The sequence below is a fragment of the Rhinoderma darwinii genome, chromosome 10 (assembly GCF_050947455.1).
Source record: "Rhinoderma darwinii isolate aRhiDar2 chromosome 10, aRhiDar2.hap1, whole genome shotgun sequence".
Taxonomy (NCBI): domain Eukaryota; kingdom Metazoa; phylum Chordata; class Amphibia; order Anura; family Rhinodermatidae; genus Rhinoderma; species Rhinoderma darwinii.
In genome coordinates this window covers 21,102,487-21,125,364 of record NC_134696.1, presented here as the reverse complement: position 1 = coordinate 21,125,364, position 22,878 = coordinate 21,102,487, and the positions used below count along the sequence as shown (strand labels likewise).

Here is a 22,878-nt window from a genome sequence, read left to right as displayed (position 1 = left end):
TACAGTGCTCAAATAATACCACCGTACAGTGCACAAATAATACCCCCATACAGTGCTCAAATAATACCACCTTACACTGCTCAAATAATACTGCCATACAGTGCACAAATAATACCACCATAGAGTGCTCATATATTACCACCATATAGTGCTCAAATACCACCATACACTGCTCAAATAATACCACCATACAGTGCTCAAATAATACCGCCATACAGTGCTCAAATAATACCACCATATAGTGCTCAAATAATATCACCATACACTGCTCAAATAATATCACCATACAGTGCTCAAATAATGCCGCCATACAGTGCTCATATAATACCACCATACACTGCTCAAATAATACCACCATACAGTGCTCAAATAATACCGCCATACAGTGCTCAAATAATACCACCATATAGTGCTCAAATAATATCACAATACACTGCTCAAATAATATCACCATACAGTGCTCATATAATACCACCATACACTGCTCAAATAATACCACAATACAGTGCTCAAATAATACCACCATACAGTGCTCAAATACCGCCATACAGTGCTCAAATAATACCGCCATACAATGCTCAAATAATATCACCATACAGTGCTCAAATAATACCACCATACAGTGCTTAAATAATACCACCATACACTGCTCAGATAATACCACCATATAGTGCTCAAATAATACCGCCATACAGTGCTCAAATAATACCACCATACAATGCTCAAATAATATCACCATACAGTGCTCAAATAATACCGCCATACAGTGCTCATATAATACCACCATACAATGCTCAAATAATATCACCATACAGTGCTCAAATAATATCACCATACAGTGCTCAAATAATACCGCCATACAGTGCTCATATAATACCACCATACAATGCTCAAATAATATCACCATACAGTGCTCAAATAATACCACCATACAGTGCTTAAATACCACCATACAGTGCGCAAATAATACCGCCATACACTGCCCAAATAATACCACCATACAATGCTCAAATAATACCACCATACAGTGTTCAAATAATACCACCATACAATGCTCAAATAATACCACCATACAGTGCTCAAATAATACCACCATACAGTGCTTAAATACCACCATACAGTGCTCAAATAATACCACCATACAGTGCTCAAATAATACCACCATACAATGCTCAAATAATACCACCATACAATGCTCAAATAATACCACCATACAGTGCTCAAATAATACCGCCATACAGTGCTCAAATAATACCACCATATAGTGCTCAAATAATATCACCATACAGTGCTTAAATACCACCATACAGTGCTCAAATAATACCGCCATACAGTGCTTAAATAATACCACCATACACTGCTCAAATAACACCACCATACAGTGTTCAAATAATACCACCATAGTGCTCAAATAATACCACCATATAGTGCTCAAATAATACCACCATACAATGCTCAAATAACACCACCATACAGTGCTCAAATAATACCACCATACAGTGCTCAAATAATACCACCATACAATGCTCAAATAATATCACCATACAGTGCTTAAATACCACCATACAGTGATCAAATAATACCACCATACAATGCTCAAATAATATCACCATACAGTGCTTAAATACCACCATACAGTGCTCAAATAATACCACCATACAGTGCTCAAATAATACCACCATACAGTGCTCAAATAATACCACCATACAGTGCTCAAATAATACCACCATACAGTGCTTAAATAATACCACCATATAGTGCTCAAATAATACCACCATACAGTGCTCAAATAATAGCACCACGCAGTGCTCAAATCATACCACCATACAGTGCTCAAATAATACCAATATACAGTGTTCAAATAACACCACCATACATAAAGTAATACTAATAATTAAAAACAGTGATATACAATGTCTAAATAATACTGCTATACAAATAATATAATGGTCATCACGAGCTTCAGGTACCAGGCCATCTGTGGCGCCCCCATCAGCAGGGGCAGCTACTGCATGGGTAGTATAGACCCTGTACGGCGACAAACGTTTCTGTATTAAGGACATCTAGGCACTCTGTATGTGGTGGTATCATGCTTCCTTGAGCCACCATATTCTCCCCTCGAAGCACTGCGTCTAGGGCAGAACGCCTCTGTAATACGGCATGCAACGCGGCAGGCTGCAATCTTCTTTTTGCAGATTCATAGTCTGCTTCCATGCAAAACCATAGGCACAGGGAGGTACAGGATGGGCTCATATAATTGTAACAAGTCCTGCACCTGTGTGTGCAATACATGACCAGGACAGATTGTTATCCCGAGTGTAAACAGTGAAGGTTCTTATTAAATGACAGCAAGCAGAGATATAAGAAACCATGAGGAATTGATACAGAAAGTATATTGGAAAATTGTATAAAAGCAGAGCGGACGGTTATATAATATTGCAGTGTTCGTTCCCGTCACTTCTCGCTGCATAATTGTTATGTGGGATCAGTGAACGCCATTCAGGAGAGAAGTGCAGAGCTCCAGCCGTGAAAGTGCCGCCTGACAATGATTCCCGGGCTCTTATGTTCCTCAAAGCTTCTCTGTAGAGCGTTTCATCGCCCGCAGGTCTGAGTGATAAAGTTATGGGGACACTTAACCAGCAGCGACTTCAGATATAGACTTCATGCTGAGAAATTTAGCAGGTGACAGCACGGAGAACTCTCACTGTGCAGCTGCAGCTCTGGAGATCTGACGGTATCCGATGGGAGTAGGGACACGGACTGTAGTGTTATAGGGAACCTTGTACCAGGAAGGCCCCGGTATACCTGCTATACTGGAAGCTGGAACCCCTCTGGTGCTGCAGATTTTCTGGATTATTCTATAGCAGATTAAAGGAACTCTAATATATATATAGAACTGAAGTGATCTGGTGGGTTGGACGTCATTTTCCAGTTTAGGACGCGTGCACTGTTATATTATACGATACAGACTCTATAACTGGATGTTTATGGTCCACAGCCATTGCCTGCATCATTCCTATGGGACACAAGCCACACCGAAAAACTGGCACCAACTATAGAGTCCAATATGACTAATGAAGACACTGATGCCACCTGCCGGATGGACGCCCTAGAGCAGGGTAGGCAACTTTGGAGTAGTAGAGATCTAGCGAAATAATATGGAAGGTTCTGAAGATCTACAGCGATAAAAATAAAAGTATTTTCAGAAAAATTACTCCATCACAGCATTCCCATAATAATGCCACCAGTGCCCCTTTTAGCAATGCCACCACAGCGCTCCCATTTGCAGTGCAACCACAGTGCCCCATTAACTATACCACCACAGGAGCCCTATTACCATTGCCAGAGGCCCCTATTAACTATACCACCACAGTGCCCCTGTTAACAATGCCAGAGGCCCCTATTAACAGTGCCACAACAGTGCCCCTATTAACAATGCCAGGGGCCTGTATTTAAAATGCCCCCACAGTGCCCCTATTAACAATGCCACCACAGTGCCCCTATTAATAACACCACCACAGCGCTCCCATTTACAGAGCAACCACAGTGCCTCCGATAATAATGCCACCAGAGTGCCCTAATTAATAATGCCACCAGTGCTGCTATTTACAATGCCAACATTAATACTGCCATCAACGTCAATAATGCCACCAGTGCCCTCATTTACAGTGCCACCTGAGATTCCCCACTGTCTCTACCACACCAGCAATGACTGTGGTTGTTGCAGGTCATCTACTTGGGAGACTCCTTCACTCCCTTGGTGGATTTTAGGCCGAGCTGCCAGAACAGGAGAGGGAGAGAAATCTGCAGGTGTTATAGGGACCTACTGACAGATTCCATTTGAAATTCTGATAATCCGGCACCTTCTGGGTCCCGAGGATGCCAGATTTTCAGAATTTTACTGTAAATGACTTATCTGTACTGTAGACTAGATCTACATTCAATGGCTGGGGATACAGCAATGGCTTGGATGATGATGATGACGATGATGACGATGATGACACAAGGTTACACAGCAACGCTGCTTTTTTAAGTTACCGACCTCTTATGAATATCATTGCTGACTTATTTATGAGCCTAAAACACATCCAGTCTGCGTAGGGTTTAGTTGAGGTCACATTCCCGGGGTTTTTTAGTAAAACATAAAAACACATCACACAGCACCGTAACTGCGCTTTAATATTTAAAGCAACAGTCACCCACAATTCCCCACAAATATACACATAACATAAGAAACTGTGAAAAACTTGACTCAAGGACTGTGTAATCCTAAATTTATTTTAAAGTGAGCTGCAATTCCAGATACAACCCAGGGACAGGTGTGGCGCTGTTTCTGTAGGAAATTTGCCATGTTTTACTAATCCTGTACAACCCCTTTAAGTGAGGGCATATTGGCAGCTTTCCCCGATAACTGCTGAATACAAGGAGGGACCTGACATGCAGGAAGGGGGTTGTCCATACCATTTTCCCCCAAGAAACAATGTTTCTAGGGGAGAATAACACATAGTACAGCACCCAATGGAGCGCAGCATGATTTTTGAAAATGGCAGAAAAAAAAACCACTGTAGGTAAGAAATTGGAGGCCAAGGGAGGTACAATAAGCCCCCATATACCTCTATGGGAGCTCTATTTTAACTCCGTACAAAACTGAGGCGTAATATGGCCGTGTGAATAAGGCCTAACACTTACATTTAAAGGGGCTATCTTGGCATTTTATATTGATGGCCCATCCTTAGTATAAATCATCAATATCTGATGGGGCAGGGAGTTTGTCACCGCTGCCTTTTCCCAGTTTACAGGCACAGCGCCATACACATCCGTAGCTGCTGTTCCCGGGATTGCAGTGAATGGGACTGAGCTGCAATCCCAGGCACTGGTAAACACTGAAGAGGTTGCGGCGACGAACGCTGCGGCCCCATCAATTAGCTGACCGGCGGGAGTGCCAGGAGTCTTACCCCCACCGATCTGATATTGATGACCTATCCTAAAGATAGGCCATCAATATAAAATGCCCGGAGAGCCCCTTTAATATAAAAATGTGTTCCCTTTTATAAAATACTTTATACGAACAGCAAATGTCCTGTGAAATTTGACAGAATCTGGTCTCACTGGATACAAAACCCGGGGAATTGAACGCTAACATTATATGACGACTATTCTTAATAAGGGTTAACAAGGGACTGGGTGGGAGTCTGTGTGTTTGCACTGTATGAATGTTGTGAATAAGTCTGGATTTTTTAAAGGGACTCTGTTTTGCAGATTGACGCCCTGAAGGACGGGGAGGTCAGCGTGACGATATCTTTGCTGTCGATCATACAAGTTATATGACCGAGAAATCTACGTTTTGATGTCCTTGGCGCTGCGATGGCAGGTGCCACTGAGTGCTCTGCACAGAATGCTGCCAGCCCTTCCCCTCTGCTCTAAATGACGGCTCTAGCATTTAAATCAGGAGAGCGCTAGAGCCGTCACAAATAGCAGAGTGGCACTTACGATTGAGGTGCCGGGGACGCAGCGTGATTCCTCGGTCATGCAGCTCTGCTACATCTTTAGTCTATTCAGCAGTGAATGGATAATTTTCTGTATTCTTTGTATGGATTAGCAACTCAGTTCACATTGCACGATTGACGCTCTGAAACTGCCGTGTGGGTCTGAGGGGTAATAAATGGGGGTTTAGAAAAGAGGCGTAGTGAAACCCTGAGAACGAAAGGTCTGATTTTGCCACATCATGGACCTGTCACAGGGAATATATTCTACAGTATAAGGTAGATAATATCCGTCAGCCATGCACGCAGCCCACCTGTCTACTGGAGATCCCTTCCAAGGTGCCAAGGAAAATTTGGAGGCCAACCGTGTCCCCCGAGCTGTGCTTCCATCTCTGTACGTGCTGTGGTATAACCCGGTTTGGAGCAAAGATGGCCTCCCACTTTGTCATCTTGTATTCTGCGTTTTTTCTTTCAAGAGGACCTTAAAAAATATAAAATAAAATGAATGTGAAAAACAAGTTGATGAAAATTCAGATTTCAATGACAACACCTATAGGCAAATCGCGGGCCGTGCACATGGCCGCGTGCATTCATTTCTATGAGCCGCAAAATACGGCCGTAATAAGACATGTCCTATCTTTTTGCGGTGCAATACACGGACCGTGGAAACCAGATTTGCGGGTGAATTGCGGCTGCAAAAATATGTTGGTGTGCATGGGGCCTAAGGCAAATGAACCTCGGCAATGAGGGACCCTGGTGACCCTTTTTAAAGTGAACTTCCCCTTTAAGAAAAATTTTCAAGCCCTCATATTTTTGTTTAAAAACAAATGACCTCGCAGCCATTTGTTTGCTTTGTACAAGCGGCACATATAGATCCAGACATTTACATCTATAAGATGATGGCGGCTGAATATATCCTGTGACCGACCTTAGAATAGATTTATATTACTGCCGATTACCTAAAAATGCACTAAAATGGCTAAAACAAAACTAAGATCTATAGTCATACAAGCTGCTCTGTGCGGTTCTACCATGGCGAACACAACAACGCTCTTTCGTAAATGTGGGGGCAGCGTGTTTGAAAACAGTCCCCCGGTGCAAAGCATCATGGTACCAAAACTTCACAATCTCATACACAAAGGGGGAGATTTATGAAAACTGGCCTGGTTTCCCATGGCAACCAATCAGAGCTCGGCTTTCATTTCTTTAACTCGTCTGGTAAAATGAAAGCTGCTCTGTGATTGGTTGCTATGGGCAACAAGGCCTGGTTTCATGTTAGACAGTTTTCATTAATGAAGCCCAATTAGTTCTGGTTCTTTTCTAAGGCGAGGGGCACCATGACACCGAATAACGCAACAATCATGGTAAAATAGTGGGTTACTATGACCATCATGTAGCCTCAAAGTTGGGGGAGGGGGCAGTCACGGACAGTTCGCAATAATTATAAGAATTCCAACTGTGTAGGCCTCTGTGCACATGTAGCAGATTTTTCATCGAATTTGCGGGATTGGTAGACTGTTGCAGGCAAGTGGATGAGATTTGAAAAGTCTCATTCACATGCTGCTGAACATTTTCCGCGCGGAAATCATTGCATGCTGCAGATATTTTCAATATATAAGGCCTCATGCACACGAACGTGTTTTTGCGTCCACAACTCATCCACAAAATTGCGAATGAATTGCGGACCCATTAATTTCTATGGGCCCATGCACACGACCGTGGTTTCCATGGTCCGTGCATTGACTGGGAGCCCGGAAACGCAAAACAAGAGGACAAGTCATTTTATGGGCCACATTTGCGGTCTGGGCTCATTAAAATTAATGTGTGCGCGGTCCGTGAATTGCGGAGGGCCCGTGGATGACACTCGGCGGCCGTCCGTGCCGTAATCCTGGGCCGTGCACACGGCTACGGTCGTGTGCATGAGGCTTAAGGGGTTAAATCCGCATCAATACGCGCTGATTATGCTGTGAAAACGCTGAGAAAAATCCACAACAAATCCGCTACGTGTGCAGGGGGCCGTAATGTTGTGATTTCTCCCACAGGAAGAAGTTGAGGTCACGTGACAGTCGTGACATGAAGATCGCGAAATTCAAACCTCGTCAATGCGGTCGCGCAGAAATCCTGCTGTAGTGTTGCGGTCACAGCATCTCGTGGATTGTAACACAGCCACAATCTGCCATTAGGTGAGGTGTAGTAGCGCAACATTGCGGTCTAGCGTCGGCGTATATCCCTGCCATTTTATATCCTCTTGTTCCATATTTATACCATATCAATATATAGAGGATTGTGGGGTAGGAACGAAGCGGTTGTGAGACTATTATCACTCCGGCGTCTCTCTGAGCTCTAAAGGGTTAATATAGCAGAGTCTTCAAGGAGGCATCGTTTCGTTTTGTCGTTGCGGCTGGTTAACAGCAGTAATATCTTTATTGTTTACTTTGATGACATCACTAAATCCCATAATCCCCTGGAATTGATTTGAGAACAGTTGGTCACCGTAGATATAATGACTATTACTACAAAGCTGCAAAGACGCGATTGACCCCGGTGAGGACCAACAATGTCCAACTGTACAAAAAAAAGAGCAAAATAAAAACCGCTGTGAGGCCGCGCGCTGTCAGATAAACGACTGGAAAGTGTTTACATCAGGATAACCCCTGATAGGGCAGCATGGACGTCATGGGGGAGGGGGATCCCCTGCTCTTGGTCCCCCACTATAACCCTAAGCCGAGACCTGCTGCAAAGTGGGTCTCCAGCTCTGGAGGACACGGCCTGACCACAGTGATCAGCTGACCATTGCGGCGGTGCATCTTTTAACCACTTAATGACCTATGACGTAACTATATGTCATGGCCTGGATCGAAGATAACTTAGACAATAGCGACCGCGACATCTAAGCCGTTTAAAAGAGACACCATCGACCCCCCATAAGGTGATCGTGGGGCGCTGATGGTTGTCATGGCAGCCTGGGGGCCTAATTAAGGCCTTCAGGTCTGCCATCTTTGTGCTCCTATTAAGCCCTGGCAGAAGCAGGGCTAACTAGGAGCCGGTAAAAAACACAATATACTGCAGTCTATTGTACCAGCGATCAAACGATCGCTTGATCAAATCCCCTAGGGGGCCGAAAAAAAAAAAAAACGTTTTCCCTAAAGTAATGCAAAAAATAAAGAAATAAACATAACTGTTGTCACCGTATTTGTCAAAGTCCAAACTATTAAAATATAACAATATTTATACCGCACAGTGAAAGCCGTATAAAAAACAAAAAGGCCAGATTAGTTTATTTTTTGTCCACCTATCCTCCCAAAAATGGAATAAAAAGGGATCAAAAAGTTGTATGTGCACCAAAATCTAACCAATAAAAACTACATCTCACCCTGCAAAATAACAAGTCCTCCTACCGCTTTTTTTTTAATTATAAAAGTAGCAAATCATAAAAAAACTAGACAAATTTGCCGTAATCGTTTTGACCCGCAGATGATAGTTAACATGTCGATTTACTGCAGGAATCGCTGTTTTTTTCCCACTCCACCCCACCAAAAATAAAATTGCCGTTTACTAGTACATTATATGGTACATTAATTGGCGCCATAAAAACTCAAACGCAGAGGGAAAAATAAAAAAGTTATGGCTTTTGAAAGGCAGAGAAGAAAAAACGAAAATGAAGAACCGAAAAATGGCTGCAGCGCCAAGGGGTACAGAAGGAGTTTTTGCTGACAGGACAATCCTTTACCTGAATGACACACTGAAGCAAAATCTATCATGTAAGGTCTATGACGACATCAACAGGGATCGAGAGGCACTAGAACATAGCCGGAAAAAAAGGGAGAAACAGACCTGAGGGACGCGCGCACCTCTGTCATCTACAGGATAGAGACGGGAGGATGGGGTGCTGTGTGCCAGCACCAGGAGTGGGCTCCATTTAGACGTTTGCTATGGGGCCACTCTTCCACATTCCTGCCGAGAACAATGTGATGTGAAGTATATGGCCAGAATCTAATAAGCGACATACGTATTGAAAAGCAAAATATGATGCCCCACGATATACGGAACATGAAAACCCGAACACCCGGCCCTCAAATGACTGCTCCATTTTTCCTCACAATGGGCTGAAATTCGGGAGTGTTCAACTTTCTAAGATACAACCTATCATGATTTTTCCGTGCACCAGTCAGAAAGCCCATGTTTGGGAGCCTCATCTGAACACATGACAACACTTCCTGGACAAGACAACCAGATGAGTTCTCACACAGCTCCCCCACTTCCAGAAGCCATAAGTTCATCACACAGAGGTAGGATCAGGACTAGATGCAACTTTTAAACATATACCCCATCCAAAATACGACCGTGCACCATTTTTTTTAAAGGGTAGGACTTACCAATGAAGGTGATGAGTTTTGCAACGATTAGAATGATTTTCCATGGTAAAATCTTAACCGTTGTAACAAAACATCAATGTATTTATGCTTTCGGAATGACGGAGAATGTTAGAACGCTACTTTCTTACCTCCAGAACAATGTCCGTATAACGGTGTCAAGAAGATCAGAAGCCGTCTTTATGTGCTGCCTGCAAGGAGGTCAGACGTTCCCACAATATGCATTAATGGCATTGTGTCGGGGAGAAAATAAGCCAAAGAGGGCGCAACCCCATCAGTCGGACCGCCAACATCCAGACATCAATGTATACGGTGGGAGAGACTCCAGTATAAAACTATGGGGAGATTAAAAATGGTGCACAGGGACAGTGGAGTAGTTGCTCGTAGCAACCAATCAGATTGTGTTTTTTTGGTTTTATTTTTTGGGGATTTTGCAGTGGGCAACTGCTCCGCTTCACCTGTGAGCCAGTGTAAAGGTATATTCTGACGGTGCGCTATTAAGGCGAAATAGAGGTAAAATGCCGTGGTTTAGAAGTAATCAGGATAAATCACCGTGATTTGACCGCACCATCTGAATACACCTTAACGCCAAATGCACATGATGCGTGTCACGTTCGGATTTACCGCCTGTATTTCCGTGCGGCAAATCCCCAACGTAATGCAGTACCAGAAATCTCATCTACGTGTTGCAGATTTTTTCTGCACGGAAATTTACCTGCGATGCGTATTTTTAAATCTGCAGCACGTCAATTTATCTTGCGTTACCGCCTGCGAATTGTACCGGTCTAGTTTTTGTTTTTTTTTAAAAAACACACAAAAAATCTTTATCACAACATAAAAAACGCACTTAAAAAAAAACTATTAGGTGCTGATTTTGCCTCGGGAATTACCTGCGGTTTTGATGCGTCAGATTTCGCAACGCGTGCATGTGGCCAAACTTGCATTGTGGTTTCTGTTTATAAAAGAAACGACGGCGAATTTCCGGATCAATCAACAACGCCTGACAGACCCTGTTAACACACAGCGCTATTCTGCCCGTCAAATCTCACGGTAATGCGGATAAGTGCTCCGAACTGAGCCACTGACGGAAGTGTCAAAGCCTTAAAGGGGTATTCACAAATTTGACATTCATGGCTTATCCAGGGGATTTGCCATGAATGTGTGATAGATGCGTGTCCCAGCTCACGATCACCTCTCCATTCATTCTCCGTCTGGATGTGGCGGCCGCTCGTTCTGCAGATAGGTGCGGTTCATATAGACGTGACCCGCATTTATCAGACATTTATGGCATATCCCACTGGTTCTCGGCTTGAATGTGTCTAGGCCTGGGCTAAGTAATAGAGGAGGCCGCAGGTGGGGGACAATCTCCATGGACTTGTCCACACCGTTAACCACCATAAAAGGGTTTCTGACATGTATTTATATGGCCACCAGCACTTCTAATACCCCCTGCAATCGAAAGGAAGAAAAAATCCTAAAATGATGGGTTAAGATTTCCGTCAATTTGTTTCACTCATTTACAAGAAATAAAAATAGCTACAAATACTCAGTACAGGTAAATGCATCTTAGGCTTCGTTCACATCTGCGTCGGGACTCCGTTCATGGGTTTCCGTCGGACCTTTTCGTCAGGGGAACAAAAGAACGGAATCCAAACTGAAACAAGAGGAAACCACAGGTTTTTGTTTGCATCACCATCGATTACAATGGTGACGGATCCGGTGCAAATGGTTTCCGTTGTGTAAGGGCTCCGTTGTTTTGACGGAATCAATACCGTAGTCAACTGCGCTAATCATTCCGTCAAAACAACAGAACCCTTACACAACGGAAACCCTTTGCACCGGATCCGTCACCATTGTAATCGATGGTGATGCAAACAAAAACCTGTGGTTTCTGTTTGTTTCAGTTTGGATTCTGTTCCTGCGTTCCCCTGACGGAAAACTCAGACGGAAACCCATGATGTGAACGAAGCCTAAACGGTCTATTCACACAGTGCAGATTTGTTGCAGAAAACTCAGTTCCATACGTGTGAATGAGTTTGTATCTGCAGTAGGTGCATGGATTTCTGCAAGCCTCATTCAGATGAATGGAACAGTTGCAGAAATGTCTGCAGCAAATCTGCTGTGTGTGAATAGACCCTTAGGCCCCATGCACACGAACGTAAAAACGGCCTTAATTACAGGCCCATAGACTTCTATTGGCCACGGGTACCTTCCCGTTTGCTTATGGGAAGGTGCCCGGCCCATTGAAAAATATAGAACATGTCATATTTCAGGCCGTAATTACGGCACGGGCAGCCCATAGTAGTCTATGGGGCTCTCGCAATTACAGGTGGCTACGTGTGTGCACCCGTAATTATGGGAGCGTTGCTAGGCGACGTCAGGAGATAGTCACTGTCCAGGGTGCTGAAAGAGTTAAACAATCAGTGCGGGACAGAGAGAAGGGGCTGCACTGATCGGCAGTAACTCTTTCAGCACCCTGGACAGTGAGTACCATGCGCGGGGCTCACAATATAGATGTCTAAAGTTACTTAAAAAAAACGTAACAAAAAAAAGTTAATACTTACCCAGAACTCCCTGCTTCTTCCTCCAGTCCGGCCTCCTGACATAACGTTTCAGCCCATGTGACCGCTGCAGCCAATCACAGGCCAATCACAGGCTGCAGCGGTCACATGGACTGCCACGTCATCCAGGGAGGTCGGACTGGATGTCAAGAGAGGGACGCGTCACCAAGGCAACGGACATATGAACTTCTTTTACTTTCAATCGCTGCAGAAACTCTGCTCAAAAGGACTGCCCCTTCTCTCTGTCCAGCACTGATTGAGAGAAGGGGCTGCCGATTAGTGCAGAGAAAACGGGTCCGTAAATACTGGTGGAATACGTGTGACAAAGGACCAGTATTTACGGGAAGAAAAAAATACGTTTGTGTGCATGAGGCCTTAGGCCGGGGTCACATGGGACATTTCATTGTGGGTTTCGTATTTTACAGCAGCAGCCAGAAGTGCACTGTTCATGGGCCGGTGCTGGAGGTGCGTTTGCAGTTTTTTTATAGTGCAATTGTTTATTGGGGTGCGGATTTTTATCCTCATCAACATCTTCACTATTGGACCCTATGTGATTGAAGTGTCAGGCCTTGTTCACACAGTGCAGATTTTGAATGCATTTTTTTTTTAACCCAAAACCAGAATTGAATCAAGGACAGGAGACCTATAAGGCCTTTGTTTATATATTTCTTCTGTTTAATTCCTGGTTTTGGCCTAGAAAACGCATGCAAAACATGCAGCAAATATGCGCTGTGTGAACAAGGCCTAACACTCCAGGCTAACCAACTACAAATGTAGAAAATTGCAGAGGAAACCCCATTGAGCATTACTCTACAAGCCCGGGATCACACATGGCGATTATGGCGCAGCGCGGAACATTTATACCTTTCTTGGATTCTATGGCATTTTCGAAAAAAATGCAAAAAATTTATTAAATGCACCGCAATAATGTGTTCACCCATAAACCCGCCGTTACGGTATTATTTCTTATATGGTACGAGCCCATGCATGCCAAAATATAGTCAGTGCAACAAACTCTGCTCCATCTGTACATTTCTCATCAGCATCCAATACCTTGCTATGATAGATAGATAGATAGATAGATAGATAGATAGATAGATAGATAGATAGATAGATAGATAGATAGATAGATAGATAGATAGATAGATAGATAGATAGATTAGATTATCCTCTATAGAGTGCTGTCTATCTCTCTGTAGCACTACAAGTTCCAGCCTCCCCCGTAATACCCTCACAACGGGACCACCACAGCCACGTCCCTTCACTATGGAGCCCCCCAGCCATTTCCCCCCAAGACAAAAACATATTATTCACCTCCGCTCTTCAGCTCCAAGCAGCCATCTTTCATGTAAGTATACGTTTGAACTTAACTAACGTCTTATTATGGGGGGGTATTCCGATCATTCAGACATATGTCTTTCGCCAAACTGCCTCGTATTATATATCAGTGACTTGTTTTCCTGTTGTAACCTACACTTATATAATATCTGCGTCTGTAAAGCAAGCAAAATAGAAAGCAACCGTTTTAGTCACATCTAATTATAAACTCCCCCCTATAAAATGATTGAATGGTTTCGTCCACCAGCCAGCGTCTGTTACCATGGTGACGAAAATCTCCGTCTGAAACGCCTTATATGGCCGCTTTTAACCGCAAAAATAAACCCCATGGAGGCGGGAAACAGAAATACATGATATCTTTATATAGATAACGTGGTAGAGGGGGTAATAACATAAACAAGGAACCAGGTAGCTGGGGCTTCGGAAACTTGCCGCGTACCAGAGGAATCTGAAACTACATTTCCCATGAAGCTTTTGCATTTCTTGCTATTACCAGAGATTCTGGGAAATGTAGTTATTGTAGATCGCTAAATACCTGCAGCGAGCAAGATGTAGCTTCAACTACATTTCCCATGAATCTCCTCCGTTCATTATTTTGCTTTGGGATTCTGGGAATTGTAGTCATACCTGACACTGCAACTTGTGGATTTTCAGCGATTATCCACCTCCATTGTAAATTTCACGTGAAACTTCTCCACAATTTCTTTTGATTGTCGGACACTATTTTACACTTTACATTTAGTTAATACACACAATTTTTTTTTTTTTAAAAAGTAATTGTACTGATCCACAATTCGTCTGGCTTCAGAGCTGAAATCTTTGTATTCCTGGTTGGCTCAGCCGCTTACTTCTTTTATGGAAAAACGTATTGCGGTTTAGCGTGCCACGACTATTTTTCAGTACAGAAATCCTGTTCCCTATTATTATAATGTATGGCCACTGCATTAAGTGCACCACATGTACTGGACTTATGGTGGGTTCACATATATTAGTTGCATCCGGCTAGTTGCTTATAGTCTGTCAGACGCAATTGATGACATTTTGTGAACCATTGCTTCCCTTTGCCGCCTTTAGGCGCTTTTCTTGTGATGTGCCGTTCCCCTGGAGCCTGCAGGCCTGGTCAAAGGAGACCAGCTCTGTAACACTCTAGAGGACAGTGCCGGGTACAGGGACAGGTGAGTGCTTGTTTAAAAGTGCGGCACTACCTAAAAGGGCCCTGTGGCACTATTTACATGGGCAGTGTGTGGCACTATCTACATAAGCACTGTGGCATTATCTAAACAGAGCAGTGTGTGGCACTATTTACTGGAGGCACTATCTACATGGGATGTATGTGGCACTATCTACATGGGTAGTGTATAGCACTATATACAGAGGGCAGTGTGTGGCACTATATACAGGGGGCAATGTGTGGCACTATCTACATGGGCAGTGTGTGGCACTATCTACCGGGGGCAGTGTGTGTCACTATCTACATGGGCAGTGTGTGGCACTATATACAAAAGGCTGTGTGGCACTATCTACATGGGCAGTGTGTGGCTCTATATACAGGGGGCAGTGTGTGGCACTATCTACATGGGAAGTGTGTGGCTCTATATACAGAGGGCAGTGTGTGGCACTATATAAAGGGGCAGTGTGTGGCACAATATATAGGGGCAGTGTGTGGTACTATATACATGGGGCAGTGTGTGGCACTATCTGTATTAGCATTGTGACATTTTCTACATCGAGCAGTGTGTGGCACTGTCTACAAGAGACTCTGTAGAACTATATACAGGAAACATTGGGGGCACTGAGTGTGGCACCATCTACACTTGTTTTTACACTACCAGTAGTGGTCAGCACATATCCACTACCCTGGTCCTTTTTTTTTTTTTTTTTTTTTTAATAAAGCTTGTAATATAAAGTGTTAGTCTGGTGGATACATGCGGACCAATATTTATAGCGTAGAAATCAGAAGGTAGCGGGAGCGTGGCGAAAATAACTTGATTGGAAGAGTGTTTGGACCCCCCCCCCCCCTTTTAAAATTCTGCGTTTTCCCTTGTAGGCCGCGTTATAACGGATGCAACTGATTCTAGAACTGCTCCTATAGGAAAGCATTAGATCATTTCTGGCATCAGTTTCCCTCCAGTGTTCCTGCGCCAAGTCGGAGAGAAACTACGCTGGATATATGGGAACCCGGCCTTATCTATCCCTATACTGCATTATATGAGCTCCGCTAAGATGTTAGGGATGTGTCTGACAGCTTGTCAAATGTTCCCAGTGACATGCAGCAGAATTCTGAATGCAGCTCTGGCAGAATCGGACATACCATATGTGCACATGGGCCCTGAATGTAACAAGTGTGCCCCTGTGATCAGGAGTGGGGCAACAACCGTAATATACAGCCACAGCCCCGCTCGAACGACAAAAAAAACTCTGATCGCCGCCATTAACCCTTTGAATGCAGCGTTAAAAGCTGAATGCGGCATTTAAAGGAAAAGAGTAAGGGGGAAACCCACTTTGATCACGTCACAGGGAATCCGAGGGACATACCTTATATGTACAGACAGCCCAGGGTCCATTGAAGACCCCAGGGCGTTATGACCATTTTTCGTGTTGTTAGGCTTATTTACTGGCATATAGCTATATGCCAGTACATTGTAGTTAAAACATAAACCTCTAAACTTAAAATCTCCCTATAAAATAAAAAATTAAATAAAAAAAATCTGTAAAAAAAATAAACGAATGCACAGGTGTAAAACGTAGCTACGCAATATGCCTCTGTACTGAGCTGGAAAAAAAGGTGTCAGCACATACTCCCCTAATGTGTGCCAAAAATACACTCTTTGCATACGTCGGGTTATAGGAGTTAACAGCTGCCTTGACAACACATATTGGTGGTCGTTAAAGGGGTATTTACAGAATCAACATTTATCACCTACTGTCTCCGCAGGACAGGTGATAAAAGTCTGATCCCTGAACGCTCCACCGCTGGGACCCCCATCGATCAATAGAACAGGGCCCCCCCACCTGTTCCTCCCCAGTGTTTCCGTCAGTCCCATAGATGCCTGCTCCACCACCGCTCCATTCAAACTCCACTCCTGACTGTGAGGGGTGCAGTGAGGAGGAGCAGGGGGCTTCTCCTGATCGGTGGGGGTCCCAGTGAAACTATGCTGTGGATTGGTAATAAACGGTGCTGGGACTACCCTGTATATATGTATATATTCATTTTTTGGAAGATTCAACGTCAAACAGTTGCTCCAGATTGATTCATATTTATTTTCTGAAGAAAAGGTTTCACAGAAGAAGTGTCTTATTATGACACTTCTTCCATACAATATGAGGGGGTTTATATACAGCTTTTACTACATCAGTAGAATATTTTCAAAACAAAATACATAACATTCAGAATATTTCTTGGCATTGCAATATTTTCTATCAATTCATGATGTAGGGTTTTATTTTAGTAGTCCTCTCTCCTTGATCCTCTTCTGTATTGGAGGGTGTAGACGGGGTGGTCTGGAGTCCTCTGCTTTCCCTCAGTACAGACTTTATTCGCGTTGAGTCAATTCTTTTGTTATCTAGCAAAGATTTCTCTAAACAGCAAAAAGACAATTCTCCAAGAATTAATTTTATATTGAAGTTCAAATGGAAGAGAGAACTTGAGTTAAAGGGTAACTAAACAATCAAACTTCTGACACGTCATAGTGACATGTCAGAAGTTTTGATTGGTGGGGGTCCGAGCACTGAGATCCCCACCGATCGCTAAAACGAAGCTTCAGAAGCGCTGGTGTGAGCGCTGATCCGCTTTGTTTCTGTTTGGCTTTTTTCGGAAATCAATGTAGCGGTGTACGGGCTCAATAGAAAGTTGTACTCCGATACATGGGCTTTCTGGAAGGAGCCAAACAGAAACAAAGCGGCTCAGCGCTCACACCAGCACTTCTGCAGCTTCGTTTTAGCGATTGGTGGGGGTCTCAGTGCTCGGACCCCCACCAATCAAAACTTCTGACATGTCAGAAGTTTGTTGAACGTTTAGTTACCCTATAAATGGTGGGGTTAGTTAATTTCTTTCATTTAGATTTTGGACACATCAATATACAGAAAACAGCCCAAACATGACCCGCTGCCATAAACATTTATACACAATTAGAAACGTGACATTTGATTGGAGTCTTCTGGTCATGAAGTCACATTTCTTCTATCAACAAACAAAAAAGAAAACAAAAATGAGTTTTTTCATGACTGTAAAAAACAAACAAAATCAAAACTAGTGCAGGAGGGTCGGGGGCCCTGACAGACACAACACTGCAGACTGCTGCCCCATCATCTGCAGAGCATCACCCTACAGATAGTGCCCACAGTGAGAGACTGCCCCCACAGACAGCTCTCCAAACCTCCTCTCACACTGCTCCTCATACCCTCTCTCTCTCTCATAGACTGCTCCTCATACTCTCTCTCTCTCTCATAGACTGCTCCTCATACCCTCTCTCTCTCTCATAGACTGCTCCTCATACCCTCTCTCTCTCTCATAGACTGCTCCTCATACCCTCTCTCTCTCTCTCTCATAGACTGCTCCTCATACTCTCTCTCTCTCATAGACTGCTCCTCATACCCTCTCTCTCTCTCATAGACTGCTCCTCATACCCTCTCTCTCTCTCATAGACTGCTCCTTATACCCTCTCTCTCTCATAGACTGCTCCTCATACCCTCTCTCTCTCTCTCATAGACTGCTCCTCATACTCTCTCTCTCTCATAGACTGCTCCTTATACCCTCTCTCTCATAGACTGCTCCTTATACCCTCTCTCTCTCATAGACTGCTCCTTATACCCTCTCTCTCTCTCATAGACTGCTCCTCATGCCCCTCTCTCCCTCGTAGACTGCTCCTCATGCTCCTTCTCATAGACTGCTCCTCATGCTCACACTCTCTCTCATAGACTGCTCCTCATGCTCTCTCTCTCTCTCTCTCTCTAATAGACTGCTCCTCATGCTTTCCCTCTCTCTCTCTCATAGACTGCTCCTCATGCTTTCCCTCTCTCTCTCTCAGACTGCTCCTCATGCTCTCTCTCTAATAGACTGCTCTTCATGCTTTCCCTCTCTCTCTCTCATAGTCTGCTCCTCATGCCCCCCTCTCCCTCTCTCATAGACTGCTCCTCATGCTCCCTCTGTCTCCCTCATAGACTGCTCCTCATGCTCCCTCTCTGTCTCCCTCATAGACTGCTCCTCATGCTCTCTCTCTCTCTCATAGACTGCTCCTCATGCTCCCTCTCATAGACTGCTCCTCATGCTCCCTCTCTCTCTCTTAGACTGCTCCTCATGCTCCCTCTCTCTCATAGACTGCTCCTCATGCTCTCCCTCTCTCTCTCATAGACTGTTCCTCATGCTCCCTCTCTCATAGACTGCTCCTCATGCTCCCTCTCTCATAGACTGCTCCTCATGCTCCCTCTCTCATAGACTGCTCCCTCTCTTATAGACTGCTCCTCATGCTCTCCCTCTCATAGACTGCTCCTCATGCTCTCCCTCTCTCTCATAGACTGCTCCTCATGCTCCCTCTCTTATAGACTGCTCCTCATGCTCCCTCTCTCTCTCTCATAGACTGCTCCTCATGCTCCCTCTCTCTCTCTCTCTCATAGACTGCTCCTCATGCTCCCTCTCTCATAGACTGCTCCTCATGCTCTCTCTCTCTCTCTCTCTCTCTCTCTCTCTCTCTCATAGACTGCTCTTCTTCTCAGTCCTCTCATTACCTTCAGTGACAGCTCGCACAAGCAACAGCAACATCTTTCAGCTGCATTAGGGACAAGCCCCGTCCCTTTCAATCCGGTCATGTGACTACAAAACCATGTGACTTTCACGTCATCAGACCTACCAGGACCAAATCCATTCTAGACACTACTGTGTAATAGCTAGAGAGTGGGCGGGGCCGACAGCTGCTCTCCCACGAGGTGACAGTGCGGGCTGAACGGGAGGCGGCGGCGAGACCACGGGGACTGCAGGGGAGAGAGAGGAGAGCGGCCCCGGTGCTGGAGGAGGCTGCGGGGATTACAAGCTGCAGGTGCGCAATGATATCCTGTCCACCTCCTGTAGCCACTAATATGTGCAGCCAGTCACTCCCTCATATCACAGCCCCGGATTATTGTCTCCTCCTGTATGTGACTTTACAGCGGTGCTGCCTGCAAATCCCGAGTGCTACAATAATAATATATAGAGAGAGAGAGAGCTGGCTATATAATAATGTATATATAGAGAGAGTGATATATAATAATATATAGAGAGAGAGAGAGAGAGAGAGAGTGATTGATATATAATAATGTATATAGAGAGTGATATATAATAATGTATATATAGAGAGAGTGATTGATGTATAATAATATATAGAGAGTGTGATATATAATAATGTGTATATATAGAGAGAGTGATTGATATATAATAATGTATATAGAGAGTGATTGATATATAATAATGTATATAGAGAGTGATATATAATAATATATAGAGAGTGATATATAATATATAGAGAGTGATATATAATAATGTATATATAGAGAGAGTGATTGATGTATAATAATATATATAGAGAGTGATATATAATAATGTGTGTGTATATATATATATATATAGAGAGAGTGATTGATGTATAATAATGTATATAGAGAGTGATATATAATAATGTATATATAGAGAGAGTGATTGATGTATAATAATATATAGAGAGTGTGATATATAATATTTATAGTTGTGTATTGTGTAATAAATATTTATACAATGTGCAGAATACAAAATGCAGATAATAATAAGCAATACATAATAAATATCTCTCCTATAATCTCTGGACATTATTATATCCCCTCTAAATCCGTCATCCATGACTGAATCCACTGTAATATCTAATCCCCCCCGTAATAAGAAGCCGCAGTGTAGAATGAGGACCACTGGCGTATAACGCTGCCCGGAGCCCCCCTCCCCGTACCGCAGCTCTGCAGGATGGAGATCATTCTGGTAGACTATAAGCATTCAGAGCAGCGCTCCACATCCTCCGGCAGAGATCCCAGAAGATTTCTCATCAGTCTAAGATTTTTTTATTTTAGCTTTTATATTTTCATTTGGCTGCAGAATAAACCACAGAGTCCTGACGCCCCCCCGCTCCGGCAGCGGGCACTGCATTGGCATATTGTGCAGGAATTCATGCCAGTGAGTGACAACCGTGTTTATTGCAACACTTTGGGGATTTGCTGTCTCATCATTTGCCCCCCTCCTCTTCTTTCTTCTGCTACCCACCCAATTCTCCACCCTGCATCGCTGGGAACACTTGGGTCCAGCGCGCCACTTGTCTATAGTGATTGGTTTGTGTGGTCCCTCCGCAGACTGGTCAATGCCGCAGAAGTGAGTTAACAATTTCATTGCCTTTTGCCTTCCTAGCCATTGCCCGGTCGCTGCTGATTTCCGGGTAATTTTATTTGCATTGTGTCTGCAGTAGACGGTTTGATGCTTCATCTCATCTGTCAATGAAAATGAAATGCCATCACTTAGCGGAGAGACTTAACATGATTAGATTTGCTTTACGTGGCACATTTATAGCCTGCAGGCCTTGGCACTGGTGCATTGTCATGCCGGCCTATTAGATGGAAGGGCACAGTATTATGTATAATACATTTGTATGGGGGGGTATGTGACACTTTGATGTTGCCTCTCGCTGACAGCTGCTTACGTCTCACACTTCCTCCTGAGCCGACGTGAAGTGTATTTTTGTGGGTGGCATAAGTCGCCGATGGTGGTTGTGACATAACTCCACGAACCGTCTTCACGTATAGATCTGGCGACTGTCGTGCTCGCTGAACGTTAAAGATTGGAAGGGTTAAAGATTTGGGCATTGCAGTAAGAAATATTCCTACAATTCTCATTTGGGATTATTGTGTGTGTGTGTGTGTGTGTGTATGTATGTATGTATGTATGTATATGTATGTATATATATATATATATATATATGGGACTGTCTGGGATGAATAATGCGCTTGACTGCAAAACTGTTTATTCTTAAAGGGGAAGGCTGCATTTAGTCGGCATCTGATATGTCAGAAGATTTCAATGGTGGGATTTCTCCTGATGGGTTCTCACGACCAAGAGGTCGGTGCTCCGTAATGCAGCCCAATCGCTTTTGGTGCTGGAAGGACAACTCGGGGTGTCCGTCCCAGGGCTTTCTCGGGATCCGTATTGATTTAGGGGGATAGTTAGATCTGCATCTTAATTCATGGCGCGACCTAGTGCCAAAGTGGTTCTGGACTAGTGGGGTCTCCGTTTGCATTAATCTACTAATGTTGACAGAAGATAACCAGAAATAGAATAGAGAGGGACCCCCATAAAAGTGATCAGGATGGGGCACACGTCTGGTTTATGTTTACACAATCATCCAGTGCTTAATCGACCCCCTTGTTTCTCCTTGGAAGTGTAGGGTAACCATTGGGGCTGTTACCCCCTTGTTGGGGCCTGTGGAGGTCAGTGCCCAATAGGTATGGCAGCAGCAGGTTACAGATCAGGAGGACATGTGCCGAGTGCCTGGTGGTTTGGAAGGAATACTCTGCAGAGATGAATGACTGTGATCTTATTGTTCCTGCACTTTGTAGCAACTTTACAGAATGTTAAGGAATAGATAAAATAGCAATTCACTAATATACAATGTTACTGTCAGCGTCGCTTCCTTTAGGCTTATGACCGCCGGCAGTGTGGCTTCCATTCACTGATTTTATCCTGCTGTAACCTGCAGGATTCTTATAGATATTTAGGAATTTTAAATGTCTCCAGCAGTAGTTCTAAGTCTGCAATTCTAATAATATTTTATTAGGGAATTGCTATTTTAAAGTGGACGATAAGACCTAATATCTCTGGGTAATGCTTAACTGCTATTTATTTTCTTCAGTGGTGTGTTTTTTTTAAGCTAAAGTCAGTGCCACCTTCTGTGTTTAATATATGCTCAGGCTACTTCTGTCTTTCCTCCATGCTTTATACTGCAGCTCTACTTTTTCATGTTGGCTAAGTGGATAAGCACAAGCTCACATTAAATCAGTGCACGTAGAACTGTTTTTCACTACAGCAGTATTACAATGATGAGCTACAAAAGCTATAGCGTATTGAATGCTTCTCCGGTTCAT

The 22,878-nt window shown here is 43.8% G+C and overlaps 2 protein-coding genes across 8 annotated transcripts in view; one reads left to right on the top strand and one right to left on the bottom strand.

Moving 5' to 3' along the window:
* NPHP4 (nephrocystin 4) overlaps positions 1 to 13,908 on the bottom strand; it is a 159,787-nt gene extending 145,879 nt beyond the window's left edge. The window contains exons 1-2 of the mRNA XM_075839481.1: positions 13,732 to 13,908; positions 5,798 to 5,964 (exon numbers count right to left, since the gene is read on the bottom strand). Of these exons, the coding sequence (XP_075695596.1) occupies positions 5,798 to 5,964; positions 13,732 to 13,765 (201 nt within the window). The 5' untranslated portion in view covers positions 13,766 to 13,908. The remainder of the gene's footprint in view (positions 1 to 5,797; positions 5,965 to 13,731) is intronic.
* Positions 13,909 to 19,557: 5,649 nt separating this feature from the next.
* KCNAB2 (potassium voltage-gated channel subfamily A regulatory beta subunit 2) overlaps positions 19,558 to 22,878 on the top strand; it is a 130,637-nt gene continuing 127,316 nt past the window's right edge. For 2 of the 7 annotated variants that reach the window (XM_075839477.1, XM_075839474.1), the window contains exon 1: positions 19,558 to 19,787. The gene's annotated coding sequence lies outside the window, so the exon portion shown is untranslated. Of the gene's footprint in view, positions 19,788 to 20,745; positions 20,924 to 20,965; positions 21,116 to 22,878 lie in introns of those variants that run through there. The other 5 variants (XM_075839479.1, XM_075839478.1, XM_075839473.1 and 2 more) reach the window with 4 other exon arrangements.